This window comes from Pistacia vera, unplaced genomic scaffold (genome assembly GCF_008641045.1).
Source record: "Pistacia vera cultivar Batoury unplaced genomic scaffold, PisVer_v2 Contig236, whole genome shotgun sequence".
In the NCBI taxonomy this organism is placed as follows: Eukaryota; Viridiplantae; Streptophyta; class Magnoliopsida; order Sapindales; family Anacardiaceae; genus Pistacia; species Pistacia vera.
The window spans coordinates 262,966-288,104 of record NW_022196042.1 but is presented as its reverse complement, the minus strand read 5'-3'; the positions used below and the strand labels follow the sequence as shown (position 1 = coordinate 288,104).

Genomic DNA, 25,139 nt, shown 5'->3' with positions numbered 1-25,139 from the left:
TGTCATGGTCTTCCAAGTAAAAGATTACAAGCATCCATGGTGATGATGTCACAAAGCACTTCATCCAAATAGCTCTTGCTTGTTAGAGTAGGTGCCCTGGAGCCAATCAATTATTGTAGAATTGACTCTTTGTAATAATGTTCATTGATCAATAAAAGATATTTTATTCTATATCGTGTAAATCATCATTGTATGTATTGATATATGTCCTTAGAATGGTAGAACCGTGACGAGGGTATCAAGTGTTTCAAATCTTGATAGTGAGAACCATATAAGCACATATGGTGTCATTCTAGAAACGTCCGTAGCCCTAGTATTATTCTAAAGTAAGGGCACAGATAATACGGTAAGGCTATCATAGTGTTGAACGACCTTGTCGAAAGGCAATGACTAATCTCACTTGTTAAGGTTGTTTGGTGACAACCTAGTGTAACACATGGGTGCTTGCAGTAGGCAAGTTCATTGGACTGACCCACCAGAGGATTCCATATGGATGGTAACTCCAGTGTCTATGGAACAAATCCTCTAACAAATTGTGGTGCATGTGATCCTTAGACTTGAGATCACTAGAGCACCTTGTGCACCGATTGGTGCAGTTTGACACTAGCCCAACGTAGTTCTATTCAGAGCTGTCAATACGATAGTGATTGGCTGCATCAAGGAGTGTATCAAGACTATGGTGGATCGATAGAGGATTCATCGCTCCTAGGTATGGGGGAAGTTATCTCACGGTGCAATTCAGTAAATGGCAATGACACTAAAACTGTGGCCACAGCAGGATTGGGTTGTTGCTCTATCCAGTTTATAATTCTGGTTATTAGTCCAGTAACTGAATACATACATATCGAGAGTAACTGAGGTTGACACTGTTTCTATGCCTCAATCTCGTTGAGATAACGGATGATGAAAGGAATGGATTGTACGGTAATAATATCATTGACAGGTAGCTGCTTCGCTGAATCTGAATCTATCAGGTGGCCATGATGCCTTACTAGGGGTCAATCTTGGTCTGTGTGTAGTGAGACGATTAATTGGTGTTACTGGTATGATGAGAAGCCTACGGGTCACACACATAGAAGATAATTTACGAGGCAGTTTATAAGAAGGGCGTTTTCATCTTTTTAAGTGAAAGGGTATTTTGGTAATTTCACAATGCAATTAAATTTGCTGAGGTCGTAGCCTTTATTTAATTTGTTAATAAAATTAAATAAGTGAAATTATATTTAAATATGTGTTCACATATATTTAAATGAATTATTGTTATTGTTAAATGTTAATATATATATATAATTTAATTGAAATAACAATAATAATTATTAAAATATCTAAATGGGGCTGTTTGGACATAAGAGTTGTTTGGGTTGGTGCCCAAGCCCATTCCACGATGGAATAGGGCATAGTGTGCACTATATAAGTGCAACACTTTGTGAAATAAGTTAATTGAATTCATTTTCATTCACAAAGCAAAAACTCCAACCCCTTCTCTCCCCCGCCAGATTGCTTTTTTGCTTGAAACAAAGTTTGCTTGATTTCTTCTTGGTTCTTAAGGCTAAAGAGGTTCTAGCAAATCCCTCTTTAGTTCCTTGGGGTTGTCTTTGTGTGGACTACATTGGTTCGATTCTACTCTTGGGTCGGTAGCGAAATCCGTTTAGAGACAAGTTGGAGGAGCCTCCAAACGTGCGTATGATTTCTTAACACTAGACTGAATTTTCTGCAGATTCTTATTCAATGTATAAACTGTAAATTTGTGCCCTGATCTTGGTTTTAAGGAACGATCTATGTTGTAAATAATTTTTGTTTTTCGCTGCCATGACTTGGTCGTTTCCTAACATTGCCAATTGAGAATGGTACTACTACTTGCTTGACTACTTGGATGGTGTCTCCATTGCTCAACCATTGAAGCTTGTATGGATGAGAATGATTTACAATCGGCAGCCCCAATTTCTCCACAAGTGTGGTTGAGGCAACATTGGTACAACTCCCGCTATCAATGATCATTGAGCAAACTTTCCCCTTGATAGTGCACCTTGTATGAAACAAGTTCTCCCTTTGGTTCTCTTGAGGGTTTACTTGAATATGCAGCAACCTTTTGAGCATAAGCATCTCTCCACTACCGGCTTCCTCAATAACCTCATTCTCACTCTCATTTACTTCCTTTTCTTCACTAGAATCCCTTTGACATGCATTATCAATCTCATTAATCTCTGTAAGGGTCATAACCCTTCGGTTTGGACAATTGGCTTGGAAGTGTCCATACCTTGACACTTGAAACACTTCTTGTTCTTCAAATCTGGCCGTGGAGTATTATTCTTCACAAAACTTGTTTTCTCCTTTTGTGCATCATTGGCTTTGTTTTTATCATAATTCGTAGGTACCACATATGGTTTGGTGTAGGAAGGTGAATCCCTTCAGTAGTTATTCTCCTTAAAGAGCTTCTTGGGGGCCAAGGACTTCATGCTCTTCAATTGCTTCTCAATCTTTGTGGATAGCTTGCAAACATCCTCAAAAGAATGGTAAGTTTGCAACTCAATCTTGTATGCAATGTCCTTACTCAAACCGCCAATTAACCTTGGAATTGTATGCTCTTTCTCTTGGGGAATATCACTTCTCAACATCAACCCTTCAAACTCCTGAATATACTCTTCAACTTTTCTATCTCCTTGCTTCAAATTATGGAGCTTGAGATAAAGGTCTTGCTCGTGATTGTCGGGCAAAAACCTTTTCTTCAACACTCTGTTCAACTTTTCCCATGACCTAATCCTAGTCTTTCCTTCCCTTTCTCTCTTCTTCTTTGTATTTTCCCACCACAAGGAAGCATACTCCTTGAACTTCAATATGGCTACTTTACACCTCTTTTCATCATTATAGTTCTTAAACTCAAATACCCGTTCAATCTCATGCAACCAATCAATGAAGTCATTTGGGTTAAAACTTCCATTGAATTTGGGTAAGTCGATCTTAATACCCCTATCATCATCAAAGTTTCTTCTTCTCCTCCTAGGTGCCTCAATTTCACTAGAGGAAGCACTACTATCTTGTATCTCTTCCACCCGTGGTAGTGTTTCCATGGCAATTCTTTGGTGGTAGTGTGGTTGTCCTTCTTGGTGGGGTTAGTATGCGGTTTCTACACAGACGGGTTTGGGTTGGGATAAATTGGCTATGTCCTTAGACATATTAACATCATGGCCATCATTGTATTCATTTGTTGCTTAATCTCATCAATTTCACCTTGTAACTTTAGGTTAGCAAATCCCATGGGGGTGGAAGTGAAAGTGAGGAGGTTCGGTTTTTGTTTGCCATGAGTTTTTGGTGAATTTTGGTTCTGTGAATAGCAACCTCAGATGAACAATAACTTTTTTTGAATATGGGAAAAGAGAAATGTGGGAGGGAAAGGTAAAGTGTATAAGTTTTGGTGATTTTGGTTGAAGTGAATAGTGTTTATGAATAGTAGGGATTAGACTAATTAAGTGTGTTTAGGGTTTGGTTGAGAAGGAATGGGTTTGGTTGAATTTGGAGGGAATTGGTTAGGATTGGGTGAGGTGGCAGTGGACTTGAATAGAAGGGAATAAGATGTAAGGGAGTTGGTTAGGGTAATAGTGTTTGAGGAAAAAGAAAAGGGTTCAATGACATGCAAATGAGAGGGAAAAAAAACTCAAGCCAAAAACACTTCCAAATCGGCAACTGCAACTCAATTTCCGGTCAAACTACAAAAATTCAACCCTAAAACAATTCTACTCCACTTCACAACCTATGCTCTAATACCAAATGATCCATATCCAACCTATCCAACAACAAAACATGCCCTAAAACCAAGCTGAAATTCGGCCAAACATAAAACATAAACAAACTGACACTTACTTCAAATCCAGACCAAGACAAGTAGAAACACTTTAAGCTTAAAGGATTGCTCCACCAACTTGAATTGATTCACCACCAAATCCCCTTGCCAAGACTTGGATAAAGAATGCACAATCAAAGAACACAAGTTCTCTTAAATGGATAAACCAATTTCCTATATTTCAGAAACTAAATGTTACAATGGAGTAGTTGCCCTTATATAGGCAAATACAAGGATAAACAAGAAATTGACAAATACAAGAAAATGAAATAAACTTAGCTAAATATTGCAAGCCATTCATTCAAAAAGCAAGGCTATGCCTATTTAATGCAAAAGAGACATAATTCCCTAATTCTAGGATCTATGTCGTTAACCATCCCATTAGTTGAATAAGCTTACTTCCATTAGATCAAAACTAATCAATGATCCCAATTAAGTCTACTAATAAGGGTGTGAGAATTTGGGCCTTCAGAATCATGCAAATGGATCCAATAAGGGATCATGTGGATCTTCCCCTTTGGAATGAAACTTGGGCCGGATTGAACTTTTTCAACACTTCGACTTCTTCCTTGGTGGGCTTGAGCTTCCCTTGTTGTGCTTGGGCTTGAAGTCGCTTGGGCCGAAATGTTTGGACTCTCTCCCTCCTTGGAACTTGCTTGGGCCGAATATCCTCCATTGCTTTCCATATTCCACAATCCAAGTGTTTTAGGACTTAGAGTGAAATTCTTCAATTCAACTGAATTAGCAAGTGTTTTAGGACTTGCAATTCCTTGTCCACTCATGTTTACAAGTGTTTTAAGACTTGTAAATGTATCAGGTACCTGGGTGTCGGTTCCGGTTCCTACTCAGAACCGGTCGTAACAGGGTAGGTTCCGATTCCAAAAAATTGGAACCGATACTGTGTGGTTCTAGTTCTGGTTCCAGTTCCAAATCAAAGGAACCGGAACTGGAACTGTGAACCAGGACTAAATTAATATAATATTAAAGAATATAGGGTTTTTTAATATTTTGCATATGGGGTTTTTTTGATACTTTGCATATCATATAAATATATAAGAAAATTTTGGTTTTTTTTTTTTTTTTTTATCAAAAGTCTTATTAGTTTTCATTAAAAAATCAATTTTTCAAAATATTCTTATTAGTATTTAAGTTTCACTTATTACTTGATTAAGAAATTAATATACATTAAGACATTTACGTTAAATAATAGCTTTAAAATGTTTATTATCGGTAAAAACAAACAATTAAATATTTATAATCAAGCGTCAAACATGAAGTAAATATGAACAAATATGTTATTTAATGTTTTGCACTTACTTGTTAGGGGTGTAATTGTAATTTTATAAGGGTTTATTTGTCATTTTAAAAAAAAATAGGGGGTAATAATATTTTTTGGGTACCCAAAACTAGAACCAGAACTGGAACCTATAACACAGGTTTCAGTTCCAAGTTTTTAAGAACCAAAACCGACGGTTCCGATTCCATATTGAAGGAACCGGCCGATTCCGATTCCGATTCATGTTTCGATTCCGGTTCTAGTTGCTTTGATTTTGGGCGGCTACTTGAACCCGCCCACCCTAATTAGTATATGGCTATTCCATATTAGATTGGGTTTTAATTATTGCACTTTTTAAGTGCAACTTAAAAATTAAAACAAATTATTATTCATTCAATCAAATAACCCTAGCCGCCTTCTCTCTCTCTCTCTCTCTTTTTGCCAAAACCATGAACACTCATAGTTGGAGAAGAGAATTTTTCATGTGAAAAATTCAGCACCCTTGTCCTTGAACCAATCGGTTTAGCTAGCACATTAAATTGTTTTAGTGATCGTCATCCTATTTTCATATGGATACCGCTTGTGCATTCCTTCCTTGGAGTGAAGGCAAACACAGTTGAAATCATTTGAAGGAGCCTCCAAACATTGGTATGAAACTATAATTGTATTTAATATAGTTATATGCATGAATGATGAAAATCAGGTATAAGGATCGTTGGGTTCTAAAGGTTTATGAATACAAATATTTTTGTATTCTACTGCGTAAATTTGATCTTAAACCTACAAAACTCCCACTGGTAGAAGTGTGCCCTTTGCAGGGGCAAACAAGGCCACAACAAATAGTGGTTTGATTAAACCCATAGTGATGGAAGGCATGAGGTTATCTTTGACTTAATATCCAATTGAGGGGTTTTTATATTAAGTGTCTCACCATTTTTATTAATACATAATTAGGCATCTAAAACATTCAACCTTAATCATGGATTTTAAGCAGAAATTAAACTTGTCGGTACATGGCCTAACTAATATGAATTTTTCTCGAGCCTAGAGGAATTGATGAGTCAACCTAGGGTCAATTGTTATTAACCAGGGTTCTTGGGCTTGCTTGCATCTCTATCTCTTCGTTGCTCATTCTTCACAATCATTACACATATTTCATTTAAAATAAACTTAACTAATTTTACAAATGGAATAAGAAACCTTGAGTTAACATTCGAGGGGAGTGAGATGAAAAAAGAAATACAAAGAGAGTCAAGAGAGAGGCATGATAAGTAGGCCCTATTTTATTTTAAATAAAATACAACCCATAAAATAAACAATCTCAAACACCTAAGGTCTAGCTCATGTACTGGACACCTTGCAAATTCATAAACAAAAACATGCATTCAACCTATCAAAACAAGATTTGATTTGTTTTGGATCACTTGAGTACCCCTTGAAATTTTGCAATATTCATTAGGTCCTATAGTTTCTAAACTTTGTAATTTAGTCCCTACAATCAGGCTTCACTCAATTGAGCCTTCAGAATGTGCCCAATGTGCACCAACACTTTGAATATATTCTAGACAATTAATTATAGCAACAACTTATAATTAATAGCCCAAATTTCAGCTCAAACGTGTCATAACGCAAGCTACTCGATAAACAACTCGTGCGTGACAACGCACGTGGGCAACATTGTTTTTAAGAATTCTGGGACATGCTCCAACATGTTACCTTTCATTCCACATTTCGTGAGTCATTTGACGCACTATAGCCTTTTAAACAAATTAAAGTAAAGAAGAAAGTCAATTTGACCGTGACAGCGTGCATAGAAACTGCTAGAGTCGAAAAACTTGGGCACTCATGTCAAAATGTTCCTAACATGTGTATATATCCGTGGAATAAAATCTTGTATCAATATGAGTAGTACAATGCACTCAGGAGCAAAGTTACGAGGACACACTGCTTGTCATCACAAGCAAGTCTATAGTGCGAAAAACGCACAACAGGTGGCACACATGGCTGGTTCAGCCTTATGTTGGTCCAAGCCATGTGGGGAAACACATGGCCATCATGGCTGGGTCATGCACAAGTGTGTACAGCCACGAAAACTACCAAAAATGGTAGTGTTTGGTGGGGTGATGAGCAACAACAGTTGTGCGCAACAATGCACAGCCATCAAGAGGGCAGTGGCTACACATACAGTTATATAGCCACGACAGCGTCATTGGGATGCTTGGAAAGGCCACGTGTCAATACACGTGGCCACTCATCTAGATCACGTGCAACAACGCAGATCTTGCCGTTGTTGTCCACACGAGCGCACAATAACTAACCATGGCTTCAAGTAGGGCTGCTTAATGAATCGAGTCGCTCGCGAGCCGGCTTGACTCAACTCGAGTCTGACTCATTAACGACTCGGTTTGTTTGATAACGAGCTAAGGTCTAGCCATGCTTAGCTTGGCTCAGCTCGTTAGGCTCGCGAGCTGAGCCTGGCTTGAAATACCAGGGGGTTTTTTGAGAATTTTGGAACTATTGGGATTTAATAAATAATGCAATACAAGTTTTAAAAAATAACAAAATGGCCCCCGTTATTAAAATCCCAAATCATAGAAATCCTTCACCAGTAGAACCCTTGCCGTAAAAGTTTGAATCAAACTCCTCCCAAAGACCCAAACTAACGATTTTGTTCATCTTCAGCCAAATATGTTTCGTATTTTCGTGGGTCCTTGTTCATCTTCGTTGGATCTTCGTTAGCTTCGCGGGATCTTCATTATCGTCGTCTGATCTTTGTTGGTTCTTCGTCGGAACTTTGTCATCTTCCTCAGATCTTTGTCATCTTCGTCTGAGCTTCGTCATCTTCGTCAGATCTAAATCATCTTCATCGGATCATCATCATTAATCGATGAGTAGGGGGTTTCTTCGTCGAATCTTCATCATCTTCGATGGTTGTTTGTTTGGGGTTTGTTTGTTAGAAGGTGTGTTAAGTTTATAAAGGTTAAAGTTACAGATGAAGGAATCAAATGGCCTCGTCATTCACCAAAAAAGCAAAAACAAGTTAAACTTGTTTGCTTTTTATCTGATTTGGCCACACCACACCATTAAAATAAGTATGGGAGTTACTGTGAATCCTAACCAAGTTGAAGAATCATCATGGGCCATGGCAGACATATTCTTCATCGGATCTTAAAAAAAATTGAATTAAAAGTTGGCAGACAATCAGACGTGCAGTTGCTACCCAGCAAATTTTTTTTTTTTAAATTGAATTAAAAAAAAAAACAGAATTATTTGGAGTTGGCTTGCGAGCCGGCTCGAAATGTATCAAAACCATTATCGAGCTGAGCCGAGCCATAAATTATATGGCTCAGCTCGGCTTGGCTCGTACTCGGCTCATTTAGTCTTTCTCTTTCACGAGCCGAGCTCGTTAAGTCGGCTTGGCTCAGCTCGATAACACCCCTAGCTTCAAGCGCAAGCACATAGCTTCCAGGCGTTGCCACACATGCAAGCGCACAGCAGTTTACCTGCTGTTGCACACAGCAACGGGCAATAGTTGTTGCTGATGTGCATAGCCACACACGGTACCGTGCGCCACCTCAATAGGTGGCACACTAAGGTTTCCAGAATTCAGAAAATTTAATTCAAGGCCATTCAAATTAGATCCAATCCAAACCTTCAAATTAGATCCAATCCAAACCTCAACAAAATTTTTAATTAATCAGATTAAACATAAAACTTAATCATCAAATTAGTTATAAAACAAGTAATTAATCAATTACATACATTCCCAATGATATTAAAATAATTAAATCAGATTACTTGAGGCTCTGATACCACCGTAAGGTTTAATTTGAATGAAATACATAACGGAATAATCTTTTAAAAATTTCATTAAACCTTAATGCCATGACCCAGGTATTGATTTAATTATTTTACATGTTAATTCACATACAAGCTTGCGAATTACTTACTTTCATTTGGAGGTTCCTTCACTTTTAATTTTTCGTACTGTTCACCATCACTGTTCAAGGAACTATCAAGGTACTATTCACCGACACTATTTATGTTACTGTTCACTGACACTATTCACAAATAGTCGCAGGCACTGTTCATGGGAATTGTTTACGACGGATCCTTTGCAACTAGATTCAAGTGTAGAATCGCTCTTCAGTATCCACATAAAGAGCCTTGCAAATTAATCAAAGAAATTCTCAATTGCTAAAGAGGGAGTGAATGGCGGCTAGGGTTTTTCTCTCTATAAAATTCTCTCAATTTTTGATTGAATGAATTCACTACTTAAACCTAATTTTAAGTTGTCTTGTATAGGCAACTTAAAACCCTATTCCAATTTGGAATAGGATACTATTATTTTCCTTGTTTGGTTTTAATCCTAAACCAAACAAGAGTAGTATTAATTAGGTTTCCTAATAAAATTAATATATCAAATATATTACTCAACTAATTAGGAATTTATTTTTCAATTAATATCAAATACAAGGAGTTAATATTAATTAGGGTAATTTAATTAATACAATTAATACTAATATATTTAATAAATATATTAAATATTAATTAGGCAATTTATTTATTACACAATAAATACACATAGACACCTACCCATGTAGAATTACTGAATTACCCTTGTTTTTGTGAAAATACCAAAATACCCTTTAACCCTTCTCTGATTAAATATATATTCCGCAATCAACTCCCCTTATGTGTGACCCGTTGATTATCCTCTTTTTTATAGTGATTTTGTACTGAATTTTAATAGACATTAGGATACTTGTCATACAATTTGGTCGATAATTGCTACTTAATTCTATTAATTTTACTTTGCAAGTCTAAATGATGATTTTGAGCTTAAAATGATGGTTTTTAGCGGAAATGGCGTAACATGAGTTCTACAACTTAGCATGATCTGAATCTAGAAACTATAGAAAGCTAAGAAGTATAGCTACAACTTTCATGTTTTGGGTTTTTCCTAATTATGACTGGAAGAGGGTGAAAACTTGGCTTGTATTTATGAACTGCACGTTGCAAACTGAAGAAAAACGTCTTTGGACGTGCTTCAGTATTTTAGCCATAATTTGAGCTGTTGACCTTTTATGGAGATGATTCTTGAACGAGTCGAAACATGATTGAAAGGGCTATAATTTGTATGTTTAAAATTTTCTAGATTCAGACTTTATCGGGCTACACTGTGGCCCAAAATATCTTCGTTGTAGCGAAGAAAATTTTTCACCGCGAATCTGCGTCAAATGCGACAAAATGAAACAACGCATTTTGGCTTGCTAGGGCTTTATCCCTAAATGAGAGGGGTATATATTGACATAAAAAGAAAGGAAAAAGGGTCTTGGTTCGTCATTTTGGAGGCATCTCTTGGAAGGAAAAGATTATTGTAGATTTGGGCTTCAAATTAGAGAAGATTTCTCCATCTTTTGATTGTTTATTAATGATGAAACTTGATTTTGTTATTTTATTTTTTTTTTGTGTATGAACTTAATTGTTTAGCTAGAGTTTGGTGTAACCTTGATAGAATGATTCAAATTTATATGAATTGATTTACTTTGTGTTTTAATTTCATGATTGAGTGTTTATCTCTTTGCTTAATGACTTTTGGATGCTTGATCACCATTCAAATAAGTGTTATTCACAATGAGACTAGGAAGTGAATTGTGATATGTGACTCTTGGATATATACCATAGATTGAGCGAAAACTAGAGATAGATAAATGCAATCTATGAAATCTAAATAGAATTCCACAAAGCTTAAGAGACCTTTGTAACAACTCCTCTTTAGTACTATTCTTATAATACGTACTATGTAAATTATAGATATGTATATAATATGAAAGATAGTGGGCTCAAATTTTTCTTTACTCATTAAAATATACTTCTTTACAAATACAAAATACTATGTATTAAAAACTTTCTAATTAATACAAAATATCATAGCTGGTGGACAGTGGTGCCAATACTCTTCGCTCCTCGACGTCCATCCGACCGCTGCTCCTATTTCCTGCAAAACAGAGAAGAACAACGGGGTGAGCACAACAATGCTCAGTAAGTAAATCCTCTACTACCTGTCCCCGCAACTCACTCTTTGGTTCTCTCCTTACTCTACTGTTCTTCTATTTCTATTTCTCAATGTTTTTCTCTTTCTTTCTAATACTATTATTCTCCTTTAACTCTGTTCTGCTCTTTACTCTTTCTTTCTCTCTGTTCTTTTTCTCTTATTCTTACTCACCATGAAGGACAATCATGGTTCTCTCTTATTCTCATCATACTCACCATGAAGGAAAATCATGGTTCTCTCTTATTCTCATCATACTCACTCATCATACTCACCATGAAGGAAAATCATGGTTCTCGCCGGTACAAGCTCTACATGAAATCATGTTTCTTTCTTCTACTCTCTATTCTTATTAGCTTAAACTTTCGTATTCTTTCTCATACTCTCTCTCTCTTTCTATCTCATTCTTTCTCAAGCTTTCTCATTCTTTAATTCTTTCTATTATCTCGTTCTCATTTCTGTTTCTCTTTCTCATAACTCTTTTCTGTTAACTCTCTCTTTAGTAGTCACGGCCTCATCTTACCGGAGGCACGGTCAGGACTCGCTCCTGCTCTACGTGACTTCTTCTCATTCTAGCCGGACTTCTTCTCATTCTAGCCGATCGGACTTGGTTATGCATGGATTCGGAACCCTTGGCCACGTGAGTGTATAATCTATCTCTCGGGTACTCGGGTATAGCCCTTATCCCCATGCACTCTCTCACGGGCTACACCACTTCTCTATCTCATACTCATGCCGCTCTCTCAATGCGGCGTACATGCGGGAATACTCTACCCATTAATCACGGGTTCCCCATCGCATAACCTACCCTATGCTCTTATCTCTCTCTTATTCTTCTCATGTTTGTTCATCTCTTTCTCAAGCTAGTACTCATAATATAGCTTAACTCTTAGCTTTCCTCATCTCTGTTCTTTCTATTTTTGTTCTTTCTCATTCTTACTCATTGGAATGTCACGAACTCATCTGACCGGAGGCACGGCTGGGCGCTACCACTCTACGTGACTTCCATTCATTTCGCTACCGATCGGATTTAGTCATGCATGGATTCGGAACCTTTGGCCATGTGAGTGTACAATCTCTCTCTCTCTGAATGTCACGGCCCCATCTTACCGGAGGCACGGCTGGAACCTTGTGTTCCACTCTGCGTGATGGTCACGGCCTCATCTGACCGGAGGCACGGCTGGAACCTCGTGTTCCACTCTGCGTGACTCTACCCGTCACTCACAGGTTCCCCATCGCACAACTTACTCTATTCTCTTCTTTAACTCTTGTGCACAAGATCTCTACTCTTTCTCTAGCTACTCATCATAATGTAGCTTAACTCTTAGAGTAATTCTATACTCTTTCTCAACTTTTCTCTTTACTATCAGAGTATTCTCATTCTCTTTACTCTTAAGAGTTGCTATTCTCAACATTCTCTACTTTTTCTCACTCAAACTATTACTCATAGTATAGCTTATACTCAAAATTCTCTGCTCTTAAGCTAGTACTCATAAGGTAGCTCATACTCAACATTCTATATTCTTTCTCAAGCTACTTCTCAATGCACAATTAATGCATATGGATGGTTCATACTCATTAATGCACTTTTGAAATGCCAAATGCAAGATTTCCTCAAAACAGTCATTCTGCACAAGTCACACTAAAAAGACCATAACTTGCGTTACATGCCTCGGATTGCTACGGTTTTGGTCTCGTTTTAAAGCTTAGAAACAGGGCTAAAACTTCTATGTTTTGGTCTCAGCCCAGTTCAGTCCGTAAGATGCCCAAAACTCTCAAAAATCCCTTAGAAAATTGAGTGAGAAATTGAGAGAAAATGGGAGATGAAGAGGCGGTGGAAATGGGTAAAATGAATGGGTTTAGAGAACTCAACCCTTATTAGCTCATATAATATCCACTCTTTCCCATTTTGCCCTTACTCTTTCTTGAAATTTCCACCTTTATCCTTTAATTCTTTACAAACTCACCCCCATTTTACACTATTCTCCATGAAATTTCCTTGCATTCTACTCCCCACTTTTCCTGCTAATTAAGGGTAGAATGGTCATTGTGCCCCAAAAGAAGAATTCTCTAGAAAACTCAAGAAACTTTTCTGCCATCTCGTCGCCGCGGCGAAGAACTTCATGTCGCCCCGGCGAAAAATTCCAAACCAACACCGCCAACACAGAACCAACGTCGCCATGGCGAAGCTTCTCCCTCGCCCCGGCGAAGACTGAAACTCCAAAATTTGCGAAGACTGAAACTCCAAAATTTGCGAAGACTGAAACTCCAAAATTTGCTAAGTCTTGATCAATTCCAGGGTACACACTCAACCAAACCCAAAACATAAACTCAATCAAAGACCAACCAAACAACATGAACAATATATAAACTAATTTAGGGGCAATTCAGTAATCCTTTAGGCCATACCGTAAACAGTGGCTACGTATTTCAAGTGGGGTGTTACAGCCTTGAACTATTAAACTTCAATTTTTGGGTTTGGAAGGTTAATAGGAATAGGTGGGGTGGTATAACTTGAGAAGGAGTACCAAGCAACTTAGGGAGTTCGATTTTCAATAAAAGGAATTAGAACTTGGGTAATAGATTCTATAAATTGGGTTAGCGTATCTAGGTGAAATCAACGCCCTAACATTTTTTAGCATTGTTTGATTCATTTGTGTTTTGTCTTTAATTTCATTTTTGTCATTTATTAGTTGTTAATTTGTATTTAATTGTTAATATTCCATCAATCCAATTTATTGTTGCTTCAATTAATGTTAAAACTAGAGAAATCGGTACTTAGTAACTCTATCCTCGTGGGAATGATCCTCTACCTCATAACTTTATTACTTTTTATGAGTGCACTTGCTAAACATGCATATCAATAATCACGCATCACCCGTAGGCTTCCTATCATGTTGGTAGTGAGCAATACCACAATTAACCACCAATAAATCATCTCATTATTTATAGACCACGATTGGCCTCTAGCAAGGCGTCATGACCACCCAACAAGTAGAGATTAGTGAAGAACTGATACATGTCAACAGTATGGTTACCATGTAACACAAATCCTTTCATCTACTGTTATCCCATTAGGCTATAGCATAGAAATAATGTCAATCTTAGATGTTATCCTGATGTGTTAATATCTGGTTATTAGATCAATGACCAAATTAAAATTGGATTGAGTGACAACTCAATCCCACTATGGCCATAGATTTATGTGTCATGTCTACTTTACCAAAATATACAGTAAGATAACTCTCTCCTGTTCCCAGGAGTGATGAATTCTATATTGATCCACCATAGCCTCAATATGCTTCTCAATGCAGCCAATCACTACCATACTGATAGCCCTAAATAGGATTATGTTAGGCTAGTATCGAACTACACCAATCGGTACACAAGATGCTCTAGTGATCTCAAGTCTAAGGATCACATGCACCACCATTCGTTGGAGGATTTGTTCCATAGACACTAGGGTTACCATCCATATGGAATCATTTGGTGGGTCAGTCTAGTGAACTTGCAAACAACAAGCACCAACGGGTTGCACCAAGTTGTCAACAAACAACTTTGACACGTGAGATCTGTCACTACCTTTCGGTAAGGTCATTCAACGCTAGGATAGCCTTACTGTACTATCTATACCTTGGGTTAGAATAATACTAGGGCTACGGATGTTTCCAGAATGACCACCAATGTGATCATAGGTATCTCACAATCAAGATTTAAAACTCTTGATTCCTTTGTCACGATTCTACCACTCTAAGGACAAATATCAAATCATATAAGGATATGATTTACATGATATAGAAAAATGCCTTTATTAGATAACTATGATATTATGAAGAGTCAAATATGATTGGCTCTAGGGCACTTACCCTAACATTCAGTATCTTGTAAATGTATGTACTCTAACTTAGACCGAGCAACCTACATGATCTATCTCGATAGATCTTGATACCAAATATGTAGGCTACTTCCTCTATGTCCTTCATGGAGAAGCACTTGGATAACCAAGTCTTTACTGTTTGCAAGTTTGGTATATCATTCCCAATTAGTAATATATCATCGACATACAATACTAGGAATGCCACTACACTCTCATTAAACTTCTTGCAAACACAAGGCTCATCTTCTTTTTTGATGAAATCGAATTCCTTGACGGCTTCATCAAAATGAATGTTCTAGCTCCTTGATGCTTGCTTAAGTCCATATATGGACCTTTGCAACTTGCATACCTTTCCTGCTTGTCCTTCAAGGATGAAACCATTGGGTTGTGTCATATAGACATCCTCTTCAAGGTTTCCATTCATAAAAGTAGTTTTTGACATCCATTTGCCAAATCTTATAATCATGGTATGCAACTATTATAAGCATAATCTGAATAGACTTCAACATTGCTATTGACGAAAATGTTTAATCATAGCCTATGTCATGCTTTTGCTTGAATCCTTTGGCAACAACCTGTGCCTTATAGGTATGCATGTTACCTTCCATGTCTATCTTCTTCTTCAAGACCCATTTACATCCTGTGGCTTTGATCCCTTCAGGTAAATCCACTGAAATCCATACTTGGTTCTGGCTCATGGAGTCCATTTCAGATTTCATGGCCTCAAGCCATTTAGAAGAATCTGGATCTGATAAAATGTCAACCATAGGTTTGAGGTTCATCATCCTAATAAACCAGTACGTTACTGTGCTAAGTCACAAGAAAACCATACGTCTCGAGCTCACAACGTACTCTACCAGACCTACGTAGCTCTTGTGTAATCTTAGGTGGGTCACTTTTTTCCACGACCTATGGAGTGACCTCCTCTTGATGTTCCTCCATCTTAGGTGGTACATCTACCTGATCCTCATTAACTATATCTTGTGGAGTCTAAACTTCATTGAGTTCGACCTTTCTACCTCCTATCCTATGTTCAAGAAATTCCTTCTCCAAGAAGACCACAATTTGAGCTACAAAAACCTTTGGCTCTTCTGGCTAGTAGAAATAGTATCCCATGGTTTCCCTAGGATATTCCACAAATATACATTTGTCAGATTTTTGGGCAAGCTTATTTGACATCAATTTCTTGACATAAGCACTACAATCCCAAATTCTCAAATAAGACAACTTGGGCTTTCGCCCATTCCATAGTTCATATGGAGTCTTATCCACTGATTTGGATGGCACACAGTTTAGTGTACGAACCATAGTCTCTAGGGCATTACCCCAAAATTATGTTGGTAGATCGCATAAACTCATCATTGATCTAACCATGTCAAGTAAAGTTCGATTCCTTATTTCTAATACACTATTATGTTAAGGTGAGTACGAAGGTATTAGTTGTGATACTATCCCACATTCCTTAAGGTACTCTCTAAACTTCAAGCTTAAGTATTCCCCTCCTCGGGCCAACCGTAGAGCTTTAATACTCTTACCAAGCTTGTTCTATACTTCATCTCTGAATTCTTTGAACTTGTCAAACGATTCAGATTTATGTGTCATCAAATAGACATACCCATATCTACTATAATCATTAGTAAATGTGATGAAGTAAGAATATTATCCTCTTGCCTAAACTGTCATTGGACCACATACATCACTATGGATGATGCCTAATAGTTTTATAGATCTTTCACTATTGCTAATGAAAGGCAACTTGGTCATCTTACCTAAAAGGCATGACTCGCATACCTCATAAGATTGAAAATCAAATGGGTCCAAGATTACATCCTTATGGAGTTTTGCTATGTGAGTTTGATTAACATGACCTAGTCTACAATGCTAGAGAAATGGTTAGTTCAAATCGTCGTGCTTGACTTCTTAATTTCAAGATTGAATATCCCTTTATCCATATCTAGAACATATAAACTTTATTTATCTTAGCATTTCCATAATAATTATCATTCAAACTAAAAGACAACAATCCATTAGATATATCAAAATAATATCCAAAACCGTCCAAAGCGAACACATAAATAATATTCTTCAAAACCGAAAGTACATAATAACAATCTATTAGTTCCAAGATAAGGCCCGAAGGCAAATGATGAGAATGTAAAATGTCATATTTACCCCCCTTAATGTCTAGTCTTTTATACTTATTTGTTGCCTAAATGTACTCATTATTATTCTATTTTGATTTAGGATGCAAATGGAGGCATTAAATGCAAAACGAAACTAATTAGGTGAATTCAAATAGTTTCAACATTGCTTCGTAATCTGAGCATAACTCTCTCATCCTAGCTCCGATTGAGATGATTCAAAATGCTATGGAACTAGAGGAAAGAGATATACAACTTTAATTTTTCGAGTTTGGAGAGATACTCACTGTATCAAGGTTGTAATGGGGCTTGAAGTTGACACACCTGCATTGCTGACGTTCTGGAACATTCCTCCTTGTCCTGCAAGTCAAATAGGCAGTTTATTATTGGAAGTTTTGAAGACCTGTTGCACGCAAGTTACAGCTGGAAACACCACTTTCCTATTTTATATTAGGACTTTATTTTTAATCAGATTAGGATAAATGTTATTTTAGGATATTAGAATATTTTTAGGAGATTTAGTAGATTAAAAAGATTTGAATTGGATATTTTAAAGGGGGGAGAGAGATCAGAACACACACGCCTCTCCTTTTCCTCTTCTTGAACTTCTTTTGAGTTTTTCATGATAGCCATGAGCGGCTAAATTTTCATAACTTGGTCGAAGGAAACGAAGGCCTTGGAATCAATAAAACTGTGAGATCTAATCTGGTCTTTTTTTTTTTAGTGATCAATATATGTTTTGAGTATTGGATGTTCTTCTATGCCTATTTTCATGATTGTTTCATTTAATTACTAGAAGGCCTACTAGTTTATTATTTGTTGCAATCTATTGCTAAATTAGATATCAAATCTGTAATTGTTTGATCCCTCTAATTTGTGAGTAACTAAGAGTTAAGAATTTGTTGCGTCAAGAATTATTAAATCCTAAGAAGAACACTCGACTGAATTAAATACAACCGCTTGTGTTTGTGTTATTTAGCTTCATCGATCTCTCTAGTTCTTAAGGCTGCCACTAGATTAAACCTTTAGCGCTTGTCTTGGGTTGTTTAGTAGTAAGATTAATTAGATCGTGTAACGCCCCACTTGAGGTACGTAGTTATTGTTCTTCTTTTGCTCTTAGTTGAGTTGGTTTCTTGGTAATATTGTTTGGTTGACCTTTGATTGAGTGTTGTATTGAATACTTGCCCTGAAATTGGTTGAAAATAGAAGAAGTTTAGTGTTTCAGTCTTCGCCGGGGCGAAGAAGAATCTTCGCCGCGGCGAAGAGGTGTTGTAGCCACGGGGAAACTTGCTGGACAGTTTCATCGCGGCAACAGAAGTTTTCTAGCCGCGGCGACGGGCCGACCAAAATATTTATTAAGTTTTAGATATTTTCTTCCCTAAGGGCAATTTGACTATTCTACCCCTAATTAGCAGGAAAAGTGGGGAGTAAATTGAAAGGATTTTTCATGGAGAATATGTTATTGTGGGGGGTTTGTTTGTAATGAATCAAAGGATATAGATGGAATTCCCAAAGAAGAGTAAGGGCAAAATGGGAAGGCTTGTGTATAAATTTCATTAAAAGGAATTAAGACATTGCAAACCCCTCATTCTTCTTCTCCAACGCCACTTTCTTCTCTTGCTTCCTCTCAAACTCTCTTTCTTTTGATCAAAGAGTTTTAAGGGCTTTTGGAGTGATTAAGGGTAGAAAATCAACCTAAGGCATCCTAAGGTAAGGATTCTTGCTTTGGTTGTGAAGTCTTGTGAGTTTTGTGTATTTATTGATTATTGAGGGTTTTTGTTCATTTGTTTAAGAGTAGAGAAAAAGCCAAGCTTATCAAGTGAAAGGAAGAGCTAGTGAAATCTCTCCATAACAAGGTAAGTAAACCCCAACCCAAGTTGAGATTTGGAAATTTTCTTGATTAGGGTTTTGATAGCACTTATGTATGTGTGTTATATACATGTTATATGCCATGCTATTGAGGCTTAAATAGAGATTTCTAGTGCTTTGTGATTGTTTATGCCTTTCAAATATAAGAAATGAGTTGTGGGTTGGAAAGGTAGTTTGAGATTGAATTAAAGGATATTGAGAAATCCTTTTTGGAAGTGTCTTTCTTTGACAGGTTATGTGGCTATGTGAGGGGGTTTCTCCCCATTTTGGATGGTTAGAGAAAGATTTAGAATCATTGCTATAGTAGAGTTTTATAATGCACTTGAGTTGTTTGATGAAATGTCTAATAGAGGTTTGAGTATGAGTAGTGAACCTTAATTCTTGCAACATTGCATGTTGGCATTTCATAAGTGCATTAGTGGAGATGAACCATCCATAGGCACTAATTGTGCATTGAAAAGTGACCTAAGAAAGAGTAGGAAACTTTGTGTATGCAATTACTCTATGAGTAGAGAACTTGGTGGATGCAACTACTCTAAGGGTAGAGAGAATGAAAAATGCTAGAATAGAGTGAATGAGAAGAGTAGTAGAAATGGGTTGATGCTTTGTGATCATCACCCGACAGTTATGAGAATCGGGTTGATGCTTTGTGATCACCACCCGAATAGCCATTAGAGATGGGTTGATGCTTTGTGATCATCACCCGATAGTTATGGGAATCGGGTTGATGCTTTGTGATCACCACCCAAATAGCCATTAGAGATGGGTTGATGCTTTGTGATCATCACCCGACAGTTATGAGAATCGGGTTGATGCTTTGTGATCACCACCCGAATAGCCATTAGAGATGGGTTGATGCTTTGTGATCGTCACCCGATAAGTATTAGAAACGGGTGGATGCTTTGTGACCACCACCCGGTTAGTTATTAGATAAGGGGTTGATGCTTTGTGATCATCATCCGACATTTATTAGAAGTTGGTTGATGCTTTGTGATCATCATCCGACATTTATTAGAAGTGGGTTGATGCTTTGTGATCATCATCCGACATTTAATAGAAGTGGGTTGATGCTTTGTGATCATCACCCGACAGTGACTAGAGATGGGTTAATGCTTGGTGATCGTTACCCGATAGTTACGAAAACCGGGTAGGTGCTTCCTGATCCCCACTCGGTAGTCACTAAGAATGGGTTGGTACTGTGTGAATTCCACCCGATGGTCATGGAGAGTGAGATGGTGCTGTGTGAACGTCATCCGACCGTACCTCCAGTAAGATGAGGCCATGACGTTTAGTAGAAGCAGAAATAGAAACAGTAATAGTGTAAGGAAAGAATTAAGAGTAATACATACGGGGACAGATTGATAGAGGGTTTTACTTACTGAGCATTATTTTCTGCTCACCCCATTATTTTTCCTTTGTGGATGCAGGATCTAGGTGATGATGTAGTCGGAGCAGCGTCGGCAAGCGAAGAACAATAGCTACACTGTTTCCCCTATTTTTGTCTTCTAAAATGACTTTTTGTAAACAGTATTCATTGTGTATAAAAGACATATGACTTATAATGAAAAGAAAGTTTTTGGGCCCAATTTTCTATTGTTATTATGCATGCATTGTACTAGTTTACAGCAGTTGTTACAGATCGCTTGTTTCCCAATTAACTGCAACTAAGGAGAGATAGGAAAATAGTTCCAACGGTGAATACTCAAAGTAACAATTGATATATAATTGCATCGATGATCAGTTGTAAAATTTCGATGGTGGATGTTGACTTAGACCAAGGTTTGTTATTTTGATTGATTTCGATAATTTAATTTGAATTGTTTTTCCTGAAATTGTTTCCGTTTTACTCAAACGCTCCCCCACCCCCCCCCCCCCCCAGCCTTGTTCACGTAACATAAAACTCGGCTAGACACTCTCCGTGGGAACGATCATTACTCACACTACTACATGTGTTTTTAGGTTTTAATTTTGGTTGCTTGCGACAGCACACCAGCAAACATAACTGATAAACACCTACACCTAAAGTAGTAACTCTAGTTTCGCCCCGAACATGTAGGTTTACCTCCCTTGGGCCAAGCAATCCACTCTACCACATTCCATGCACATTAGTACAAATGTGAGATGCACATACAGTGTCAATAAGCAAAGATGTGTTAAGAGATAAGTTAATCTCAATCATGAACATACCTTTAGAAGAAGAAGCACAATTCTCCTTCTTACTTGCTAGGAAGGCTTTGTAGTGTTTCTTCTAGTGGCTAGGCTTGCCATAATAAAAGCAAACTACCTTTCCATCTTTGCTCATGCCACCATCAGGCTTCAAGACATCCTAAGACTGGTACTTAGACTTGGGCTTGGACTTAGCCTTTCCCTTGCCCTTTCCCTTGCCTCTTCTAGCGGCAACATCAACTAGCATCACTGGCTTTGACTTCTTCATGTCTTACTCTATTGTCGTCAACATATTTAGGAGATTGGAGAAGATGTTCTCCATACCATTCATATTGAAGTTCAATATGAATTGTGAGAAGGTCTCAAGCAAGGACTACAAAACAAGGTCCACTGATAGTTCTACATCCATGACAAAACCCAAAGTTTCAAGCTTTTGTATGTACCCAATCATCTTGAGTACATACAGCCCAAGTTGGAATCCCTCTACCATTCGACATCTAAACAATGCCTTAGATGCATCATAATGATCATGCCTAGCACACTTCAAGAATAGCTCCTTAAGATGAGTCATAATAGATTGAGTGTCCAAGTGTTCATCCTGCTCTTGTAGATTTGGCTTCATCGATGCTAAAATGAGACATTGGACATTGTTATCATCACCAAGATACTTAGCATAAGTATCTATCTCCTCTTGAGTAGCTTTAAGAATAGGTGCTTCCTGAACATGTTCATTAAAGACATATAACTTCTTCTCGGATTTGAGTACAATCCAAAGATTTTTATACCAATCCTTGAAGTTAAAACTGTCCAGCCTATTTTCCTTTTCGATGATTGATCGCAATGATAGGTTGTTTGTTGTCATTTTGTGAGTCTACAAGTGTAAAATAAAATGACTTAATATCATGTTATGATTTAATTAATCAAGGTCTTTTAATTAATTAAACACTCCCACTATTTTACTCAAGTTCTAATAGCCCTCACTATTAAACTCGGGAAGGCTCGTTGGTCTTCTTAGTGGGCCAAGATCCCATCAATTCCATTTTGAACCTTCGTTGATTGAATCAAGTTAAAAATGGGTTGATTTAGGGCATCTCCAACCCAATGCTATTTTGGTGTAAAAACACCAAAATAGCGTGAAACCTACCTCCAATCCAGCACCAGTTTTTGCACTAATTTGGTGCCCAGCTACAGTGCCACACCAAATTTAGTGTAGCACTGCTCATGCACACCAATTTGGCGTGGCACTGTTCAAACAGTAAAAAATATATATATTTTTTTTGTTATTTGTATTTAAGTTAATTTAATTATTATTTATAATAATAAATTCATAATAATTATATAATCCAAAAAATGATGAAAAATTAAAAACAAAACTTTATTCAATGCAAATATTAAACTACAATAACTCAAAATAAAAATTAACACTAATTTAAAAACACTAAAATTAAAAGAAAATACAACATAAACTAAAATAACAATTTAGTATTGCGGTAGATTAGTTCCGGATCCTCTAAGATCATCAAAATATTGGAAAGAACTAGAGTTATTTTAAGATCCTTGGCCTTGTTGTTGAACTCTTTTTTGCATAATTCTTGATTGCTCATTTTGAAAAAACTAACATAGGCTTGGATCGGTTATGGAATTCAAATCCTTGAATAAAATTTTGTTATCTTCTCGATATTCTGCCAAAGCCAATTTTTTCATTTGGATTTCATAATTTTGTGCGCTAGCTGAGTTGCCCCGATTGAAAATAGCAGTGAGCTGTTGATTTTCTTATTAAATAGTTTCAATACTGTTTGAAACTTCTTCATCATTTTTCCTTTTAAATTTTGCTTTCTTCACCCTAATGGGTCATTAAGCTGAACTACCCCCAATATCTTCATCATTTATGTTTAGAGAATACGACAACATGTCACAAGACACCGATTGGGGAGACTTTGAAGTGGGAGTCTCTGATTCTTATGATACCGACCTACCGGTTTGCCTTTGAAATACTTCTGCGGCATTAACATTATCTATAAATTTTTCAATATCCTTAAGTATAGGCCACACATGATCAAATCTGAAACCTTTCTTGTAACTTTTATCTTGTGCTAGTAACATTTTGGCTTGAATCATCTACAAAACAATATACATATAACGTTAAAATCAATTAGATAAAAAATAAAAAAAAAAGCTTGAATGAAATGTAACAAATACTCACAATATCTTGCTCAGAAGCACCACTTGGATTCATATTTTCAATTTGACGTACGCATCCCCTCAATTTTCCAATAGCTTTAAAGATAAGTTGCATTCGACAATGCAAAGATCTTTTGTTTCAAACTTGAGTGGGAAACACGGGTTTGGAACTATTGTAGTCAAGCTCAACTCGAGACCGGAATTGATCACTAGATTGGTTTATACCTAAAATCGAGTTTTGAGAAACATCAAGATAAATATGACATAGTTGCATGTCTTCTTCATTTGCGTACGAAGAACATTGTTGTGCAGTCATTTTGTAACACAAATGAAGAAGATATATGCTTTTTTTTTCTAAGAGGAAATAGAAGAGATGTGTTCAAAACTAATGTGTTGTATGCTCTTTTATAACATAAGTTTGAATTGAAAGCTTGAATGGACAACACACCACAAATCTCATAAGCTTTAATGGACAATACATCTTTTCGAATAAGCCACAAATCTCAAAAGATTGAATGGACAATACATCTTTTTGAATAAGCCACAAATCTCAAAAGCTTGAATGGACAATACATCTTTTTGAATAAGCCACAAATCTCAAAAGTTTGAATGGACAATACATCTTTTTGAATAAGCCACAAATCTAAAAAGCTTGAATGGACAATACTTCTTTTTGAATAAGCCACAAATCTCAAAAGCTTGAATGGACAATACATCTTTTTGAATTATTATTTTTTATCTAGAATATTATTTTCTTCAACTATAAAAGCTCACACCAAATCAACTTCCAAATCATTCAACTAATATATCTACAAAGATGAATTTCAATTTTGGAGGTCCATCTCATTTATCTGTTAGAGTAGATGCCCTAGAGCGAATCAATTATTGTAGAATTGACTCTTTGTAATAATGTTCATTAATCAATAATAAAAGGCATTTTATTCTATATCGCGTAAATCATTATTATTCCAATATGTTTTGACATATGTCCTTAGAATGGTAGAACTGTGACGAGGGTATCAAGTGTTTCAAATCTTGATAGTGAGAACCCTATGAGCACATATGGTGGCCATTCTAGAAACGTCCATAGCCCCCAGTAATATTTTGAAGTAAGGGCATAGATAATACGGTAAGGCTATCATAGTGTTGAACGTCCCTGTCGAAAGGCAGTGACTGATCTCACTTGTCAAGGTTGTTTGGTGACAACCTGGTGCAACACATGGGTGCTTGTTGTAGGGGGATATACCACAGCAAGTTTACTAGACTGACCCACCAGAGGATTCCATATGGATGGTAACCCCAATGTCTATGGAACAAATCCTCTAACGAATGGTGGTGCAGATGATCCTTAGACTTGAGATCACCGGAACGCCTTGTGCACTGATTGGTGTAGTTTGACACTAGCCTAATGCAGTTCTATTCAGAGCTGTCAATACGGTGGTGATTGGCTGCATCAAGGAGTGTATCAAGACTGTGGTGGATTGACAGATGATTCATCACTACGGGATACGAGAGAAGTTATCTCACGGCGCAATTCAGTATATGACAATGACACTAAAACTATGGCCACAATGGGATTGAGTTGTTGCTCTATGCGGATTATAATATAGGTCATTGGTCTAGAAACTGAATACATAATATCGAGAGTAACCAGAGGTTGACACTATTTCTATGCCTTTGTCTTGTGGAGATAACGTATGATGAAAGGATCGAATTGTACGGTAACCATATCGTTG

The 25,139-nt window shown here is 37.0% G+C and overlaps 1 protein-coding gene across 1 annotated transcript; it reads right to left on the bottom strand.

Annotated features, from left to right (window-relative positions):
- Positions 1–21,595: 21,595 nt before the first annotated feature.
- Positions 21,596–23,458, bottom strand: LOC116131648. The gene is made up of 3 exons (XM_031417312.1): positions 23,426–23,458; positions 23,218–23,340; positions 21,596–22,093 (listed from the first exon to the last, which is right to left on the bottom strand). Exons 1-3 carry the CDS (start codon positions 23,456–23,458, stop codon positions 21,596–21,598), a joined length of 654 nt encoding a protein of 217 aa, XP_031273172.1.
- Between the last annotated feature and the right edge of the window lie 1,681 nt (positions 23,459–25,139).